Here is a 7,902-nt window from a genome sequence, read left to right on the forward strand (position 1 = left end):
TTATGTGATATTATGCATTTTGTCTTTGTGATGTATGCTATATTATTCTGTGCTTTACTAAGTTAGGACTGGAGGGTCCAAACCGAGTTGTGAGGCCGGAGGGTCTTCACTGAGATATAAGACTGGAGGGTCCAACCCGAGCTGTGAGACCGGAGGGTCCTCACTGAGACACATGACCGGAGGGTCTACACCTAGCCGTGTGACCTGAGGGTCCTCACCGAGACACATGAGACCGGAGGGTCCATGCCGGGTTATAGCCATGAGAGACGTATTATTTGTGTATGTGGTATTTTAGGGAACTCACTAAGTTTTGTGCTTATCGTGTTTTGTGTTATGTCTTTCAGCTACTTCTCAGGATCGCGGGAAGGCGCCGACTTGATTGTACACACCTGCTTGAGACCATGTCAAGGATTCTGGGATATTATCTGTTGTTTTGTTGAATTTGTTTTTGACATTGATACATTGCAGTTTTGAGAAAATGTGATACTGATTTTATGTGGTTTAGAAATAAAAAATTTGTTTGACATTTTAGAGTGTTACATGTTGTAGTAATCACAACAATAAAAAAAACAAGATAACAGATAAACTCCCAAAATATAACCTGAACAAACAAGTGATAGAGCGTGTGAAACTTACAGTGCTCCATAAATACACTCTACAAAACAACAAAGTAGTTTATCGTTAGGTCTATCAAGATCGATAAACTTAACACCGAACAGAAACGACATTCAAATGCCAACGAACACCATAAACCACTCAGATTGCACCGTTTGCGCTCTTGAGGTTGACTGTGGCTTAACCTTAGCCGTTGGAGGTAACAATATATTAGATCTAATGTTTACTCTCAAGCCAATGTTTACTCTTAAGCAAGGACGATGTCTGAGATGAAGTTTATAGAACCACATCAAAGAACAACCAGGAACAACCCTGATTTAATCCGAATCAAAACACAGATCGAGAAGAAGACTCGATAAAAGACCGAAACCCTAACTCGATGAACAAAAGAAACCCTAACTCGAAGAAGAGAAGAAAACCCTAACTCGACTCGGGAACAATAATCAGATGAACAAAACACGACACATGACTTAAACCTGCTATGATACCATTTTCAAAAATTTAAAACAAAACACAAAGAACAAATTATCACAACATCAACATGTCTTTTCATTAATGAAAAATAAGATCCAGTTGATTTTTTGGAAACTTACAACTAAAACCTCACCTATACAAAACTCTCACACTCAAACAAGAATGATATACAAGACTCTGATTACAGACTCAACAATGACACAGGAAGAGAAATGCTAATCTAAACGAAAAAGACAAGTGGAAAAAGAGAGCTAAAATATCTTATGCAAAGTGTGTGTTATGAAAAAATGATCTATCTCAGCTGCAAACAAGTATATATACCTCGGGTATAATACCCGGTTTAGGTCCGGTTTAACCCAGATCCAAACCCTCAACCATACCCGAATAAAAGTTTGCGTGTATATGCAGAATTTCAAATAGTGAGCTGCCATCCCGAAGAAGCATTAAACAACAAACCACACCCTGTACAAAAAATTTACTCACAAAATACATCCAAATAAATTACACTTTTTACCCTGATAATAAATATTTTTAACAATTTTAATCTTGACAAAAAAAAAAAACCTTTGATATTTCGACATAAAGGATGTGAGGGAGTTTATAGAAAATGAAAAGGAGGAGAACTTGTGTTTTGTAATTTAAAAAAAATAAAAAAGTAAAATAGTGTCTTTTTTTAATTTTTTTAATTTTTTTTTTTTGGGGAATTGTGTTCGTGGGGAATTAAAGGAAATCGATCATGGTCGAAAAAAATAAAAATAATTAAATATGTAAAAATTAGTTTAATGGTAATCATATATGAAACCAATATATTTTTTTCTTTGAAATAATGAATTTAATGATAATTCTTAAACACATAAACAGAATAAACTTGGAATACCCGATAAAAATAAATATTTGTTGAACAACAAATATAAAATAATGATCGTATAAAAAAATAACTAAATCTGTACAGAATTTAGAGTTTGATAGATCCTTTCACTCATTTTCCATAATACTAGTTTATAAGTTGAAAGAACAAAAACAGGGTTTAGGGGAGACCTTTCAAGGCACGCTAACACACCATTTTTCTTTGATTCTCTCGCTGAAGATACAGATATACGGATTTCAACTTCGATTTGCTTCTGAAAGAGAGTAGAAGAACTAAAGACCAAATTAGTTCGTTTATCATCAGTGTTTGCATCTTAAAAAATCATCTTCAACAAAAAACCCCATTTCCCTAGATCATATGTGTGTCCGTAAGTTTAAATTTCAGTTTTCTGTAATTTCTTGATTGTGAATTTCTCCAAAAGACAGGTAAGGGTTAAAGAAACAAGCAGTTGATATATTTACATATCACAGTATGTGTTTTTGTGGGTGAAAACGAATAGTTAATGTGAGTTTTTTTCTTTGCAAGTCAATTTTGATTCTTCTATCAATTTTATTGATTTGGATTTGCCCGAAAAGGGAAGAAAAAGGTTGAAAAGCAATCAATTCCTTGATTTTCAAAACTGTGTGTTCTATGTGTCTCTGTGTAAGTTGATAGATAATGTGTGTTTTTTTATGATATCTTTTTGCGGGTATCTTCAAGTCAAACTCTGACGTTTCTGTTGCTTTAATTTCTTGATTTGTGTTTCTTCAAAAGCAAGGGATTGAATAACATTTAGTCGAGTGATCTACAGATCAAAGTTTGTGTTTTTGTGTGTGGCAATGGATAGGTGATGAGTGTTTCTACATTTTTCTTGTGTATGTGTGTCTGAAAGTCAAACATTGACTTTTGTGTTACTTTCTTCATTTAGGGTGTCCCGAAAGGGAAGAAAAGGCTTGAAAAAACAACCAACTGCTTGATCTACAAATAGCCGAATGAAAGTTTTTGTGTGAAATTGTTTTACTAGTGTGTGATTTATGGTGTTGTGTTTCCTGTTTCTATAAAAATGAAGACTTCCTGACACGAACAGGTTGAAAGCTGATAATCTGTATCCTTCAGTGAGAAATCTTGGGTTTTTGTTACTTTATTGATTTGGGTTTCCTCCAAAACTGTAACTTGAGGGTTAACGAACCAATTTCTTGACCCACAAATCACAGTGTGTGTTCTTGAAGTGCGTGAAAATGGAGGAAAACACCAAAACACCATCAGCTGAAGAGCTATTAAGAAAGATCCAGGAGCTAGAAAAACTCCAATCTCACCTCAAACAAAAAATATCAAAACTCATGCTCTCTGGTATCCAGAAAAAACCTGAGCGCCAATGGTCTAATTCAGCAAATGGTGGACTCAAGCTTCGATTCATGGAGGCTTTAGATATGAAGCTAACAGAATCACAGTTTTTAAATATAATTCAATCGATGGATCAAGCTGTACATATATATGGTCTCAACCTTCGAATAATCTTCTGGTTAGCTCACCACTACCACTGCAAATTAATCATTTACGTTTCTTGTTCGTTTTAATATGAATTTGAAGATAAAATTCATTTATAGTTTTTTTTAACATATTTGGTTGATGGGAATCGTGTAGGAATCGAGCTGCAGAAAAGCTTTATGGATATACATCAGCTGAAGCTTATGGGAAAACCCCCACAGAGCTTGTAGTGGACCCGAAAGATGGCTCATTATCCGATTATCTCCTTGAACGAACAGTAAATGGAGAGACTTGGTCTGGGGAGTTTCCTATAAAAAGTAAAAAAGGTGAAAGATTTGTAATTATTGCTACAAATTCACCATTTCGTAATGAAAACAGAGGGTTAATAGGGGGTATGTGTGTTTCGAGTGCTTCAAGTCCATATCATGTAAGGAATCATATCGACTCTCAACAACCTCTACAAACATCAATTGCCTCAAAGATATCAAATTTGGTCAGTATTTCAAAGGTGAAGATGAAGATGAATATGGGAGACAACTACACGGATCATGAAGCAAGCACCCCAAGGGGACATATTCTGTCTCCATTTGTAGATCTTTTTTCAAAGAATACAAATTTTACAAGAAAACTGAAAATAGATTCTGGATATGAGAGTGAAAACGAATCACGAATCTACAAGATTTTTTCTTCAAAAGCAGATGCATGGAAGGGTAAAAAAGGAAGTTCATGGTCACAGAAAGGAAACGAAAGAGTAGAGTCTTTTGATCCTATATTTGGTAGGTTTGGTTGGCAAAGGTTAGATATCAATCAAGAACACGAACCTTGTCCAAAAATAAGCTCTTGTGTTTCGTCAAAACAAGACTTTCAACTATTGGAAAATACCAACAACAGCAATAACAAAATCGAGGCTTCAGGGTTGTGGTTTTCTTCATTACATGTTAGTAAAAGTACTACAAGTAACTCAAGTAGCTCAAGCAGCATTACAAGCATCAAAAGCAATGCCATCATCAAAGAGGAGAGTAGTGAAATCTTGTGGGAGGATTTGATAATGGGAGAACAGATTGGACAAGGTAAGAGAAGGGTATTGTAGTCATTTGGCAAACTATCAAATTATATTTTTTTTGATATTTTATGTTTTTGGTATAGGTTCATGTGGGACTGTATATCGTGCACTGTGGTATGGATCAGTATGTTCTCCATCTCTGACTTGATTATAATTTATATCTCTTGTATAAAAAATCAATCAATTTATGTATACAGGATGTTGCGATCAAGTTATTTGAATATCAAGAGTATCCAGATGATTTGATGGTATCATTTAAACAGGAGGTAACTATTATTTTCGTTAATGCATATAACACTTTTCAACGATGTGATTGTTTAAATTGCATCCATTTTTTTTTTGAAGGTATCTCTAATGAAAAAGCTTCGACATCCAAATATTTTGCTCTTCATGGGTTGCGTGACCTCGCCTCCGCATTTATCCATTGTCACAGAGTTCCTTCCGCGGTTGGTTCTTAAATCCCATAAAATTTTCAATGTATATATATATATATATTTTTTTAATAAAACGTATGACAATATGCATAAATAATCTCAATTGATAATTTGATTAATGTGGATGTATACAGTACTCTTTTTTTAAAATTGACTTATGTTGCGTAGTGGAAGTCTGTTTCGGATACTTCAGCGAAATACAACCCGATTAGATTGGAAACGTCGTCTACATATGGCGATGGATATCGTAAGTAGCATCAAGCATGCTAATTAGTAATTAACTAATTATCATCTTTTTTTGATTTTTTTTTTTTTTTTTTTTTTTTTTGTGTTATTTGTGATTCTCTCAAGGCACGAGGCATGAATTATCTTCATCATTGCAAACCACCGATTATTCACCGTGATTTGAAGTCTTCAAATCTTCTTGTGGATAAGAATTGGACAGTGAAGGTATGGTTTTGAATTTTGACTACCCTTTATGGTTCGTGGCATTAATTTGTGTATGTTTTTCTGACTAATTAATAGTTATAATAATATGATATATTTTAGGTCGGTGACTTTGGTCTCTCTCGTGTCAAGCATCACACGTACCTCAAAACAAAGTCGGGGAGAGGAACGGTATTTCAATATTCTTTCTTGATTTAGACTCCCCTAATTTGTTCCAAAAATAACAATCAAGAAGCCTTTTTTTTTTTTTTTTTGTAGCCTCAATGGATGGCTCCAGAGATCCTACGTAATGAGGAAGCAGATGAAAAGTAAGCCTGTATCCAAGGGAAAAAAAAAATATTTTTTTCTAATGAATTTTGGAATCCAATATTTGGTTTGTTTGTTGGCAATCTTTAGGTCTGATGTATACAGCTATGGTGTGGTATTGTGGGAAATTACCACTGAGAAGATCCCATGGAATGATCTTAACCCGATGCAGGTATATATGCTATTCTCGAGTTATTTTTAAAAGCTGTTTGTTTGACCTCAAAAGTCAAAATATCTAGTTTTGCTTGACTCTGGATGTCAAACATCGTGGTTTCTAAAAGCAAAACCAATTTGTAAATTGTTTAAATTTAACTCCCGAGTTCTATCCAGTGTTCGTCTTTTGTGTGTATGATACTTGTACAAATGTAAATCCAGTGATCATTATAAAGATAAATGCAAACTGCAAATTTTACTTAATTATGATACTTCTTAATAGGTTATTGGAGCAGTAGGGTTCATGAATCGACGACTAGAGATTCCAAAAGACGTGGATCCACTGTGGGCTTCACTTATCCAAAGCTGTTGGTGCAGGTTGGCCTCTTTCTCATGAAAATGTTAATTGGACAAATATTGAAATGTTTAAAATATCCTTTACAATTGATGGTGGATATATATATATATATATATATATATATATATATATTTCCTTTTCTATGTTCAGTGAACCACAATCCCGACCAACATTCCAAGAAATACTAAATAAGTTTAAAGATTTGCAAAAGAAGTATGTGGTTGAACGCAGGCGAAAGGAACCATAAAACAAATCTTGTGCATGCTTGGTTTCTTCTCTTCTCAGTTTTCACCATTTTTCCTTTGAAAGAATTACATTTGATTCGGTTACACAAACAAGGGAAGCAAGCTGGACTTCTTACATATTTGGAGGCGAATGGGATTTTCATGACATGTTCCACATGTGGTATACGCGAAAGCGCTTCGCGATGGAGGATAAAGTGATACCGATATTCCAAATTGGGATGCACAAAGAGAAACGACTCATGGAACGAAAGCCAAAGAAGCATCAATAAAGAAATCAAATTTTGTATTAGTCAATAGTGAGGTGGAAGCATAATTATTTTGGGGCGACTCTTATGTAGGAGACCGAGTAAGAAATGTTAGAGAAATTCCCCCATTTGTTTTTGTGCAAATAGATTTCACAACAAAATCCTCTCAAGGGAGGAGAGTGTATGCCGACGAATTTCCATAGTTACGAGTGTATAGTAACACAGGGGGTGTTTGGGTTTGCTTGTTAATAATCATTTTTGAGTGTTTAGATGAAATTAATGTAGACAAAATTGCAAAAATGGTCCCTGTGGTATGTATTTTTTTGGGGTTTCAGTCAAAACCTCGACTTTTTTGGATTCATGGTTCTTTTGGCCTAGTTTGTACGTAGAAATGATCCCTCGATTTAATTTCTGTTAAGTTATTGCTGTTAACTCCCTCATGTGCATCTAACATGAGGGTATATTTGTTTTTTCACATATAAAGGATTATTTTTCACCTAAAAAATATACATTTTTTTTAAATATTAATTTATACCTATTTATTTATTTTAATAATTAAAAAATAAAAAAGTCTCTCTCTCTCTCTCTCTCTCTCTCTCTCTCTCTCTCTCTCTCATCGTCTTCGACATAGTGATTAAACCCACCGTCTTCTACATTGTAACTCATACATACACATATACATACTCTGAAAATCAATTATGCAAATCATTTTTTATTTTGTTTATGGGCCAGACTAACACCAACCACATCAGTCATCCCACCACACCTGTTGTGAATCGGATTTCAAGATCATACATTTTCTTCTTCGCGAGGGTATATATTGTTTTGCTTTATACTTGCTTGTGAGGAGAGGGAGGCTCTGTTATGGATAATCGATTCAGAAGGAGATGAAAAGAACCTGAAATGTTTCATCAAAAGTGCAGAGAAATGATAAGCCTTCCAGCCAGCTAGATAGAGTAGGAATCAAACCTCATGTAATATCTTTATAAGCTCATCAACTACAAGAGTTTTAGAGAGAGAAAGACTAACTTGTTTCTATTAGATATTGGGTTTTGGAGATATACAGGTCTGATTTCATAGGTTTTTTTTTTTTTTTTTTTTTTTTTACATACGTCTGAATTCCAAAATTTATCCTCTTGAATGAGGATCAGACGATTTCATTTTGCCCAGATTTATATGATCTTACAATTCTTTGTTTCTCTCCTGAATAGGAGGTTCGGTTCAACA

General features: G+C 34.3%; 1 protein-coding gene across 3 annotated transcripts; it reads left to right on the forward strand.

Annotated features, from left to right (window-relative positions):
- The first annotated feature begins 2,060 nt into the window (after positions 1-2,060).
- On the forward strand, positions 2,061-7,093 carry LOC145031914 (uncharacterized). Of its 3 annotated transcripts, none has more exons than XM_078980577.1 (13): positions 2,061-3,041; positions 3,151-3,458; positions 3,581-4,494; positions 4,571-4,611; positions 4,685-4,753; positions 4,833-4,933; positions 5,090-5,168; positions 5,273-5,371; positions 5,471-5,539; positions 5,627-5,676; positions 5,765-5,846; positions 6,111-6,205; positions 6,336-7,093. In XM_078980577.1, exons 2-13 carry the CDS (start codon positions 3,175-3,177, stop codon positions 6,430-6,432), a joined length of 1,980 nt encoding a protein of 659 aa, XP_078836703.1. In that variant the 5' UTR covers positions 2,061-3,041; positions 3,151-3,174; the 3' UTR covers positions 6,433-7,093. The 3 variants fall into 3 exon arrangements, with proteins under 3 accessions (XP_078836703.1, XP_078836698.1, XP_078836711.1); XM_078980572.1 differs by having other exon boundaries at positions 2,061-2,783; positions 2,865-3,458; XM_078980585.1 differs by having other exon boundaries at positions 2,061-2,324; positions 2,865-3,458.
- Positions 7,094-7,902: the final 809 nt, after the last annotated feature.

This window comes from Lactuca saligna, chromosome 1 (assembly GCF_052625555.1).
Source record: "Lactuca saligna cultivar CGN05327 chromosome 1, ASM5262555v1, whole genome shotgun sequence".
NCBI lineage: Eukaryota > Viridiplantae > Streptophyta > Magnoliopsida > Asterales > Asteraceae > Lactuca > Lactuca saligna.

Coding starts and splice junctions, on each gene's coding strand:
- LOC145031914 (XM_078980577.1), top strand. CDS start 3,175: ATGGAGGAAAACACCAAAACACCATCAGCTGAAGAGCTATTAAGAAAG. Junction 3,459..3,580: donor AACCTTCGAATAATCTTCTG/GTTAGCTCACCA, acceptor GGAATCGTGTAG/GAATCGAGCTGCAGAAAAGC. Junction 5,372..5,470: donor ATAAGAATTGGACAGTGAAG/GTATGGTTTTGA, acceptor GATATATTTTAG/GTCGGTGACTTTGGTCTCTC.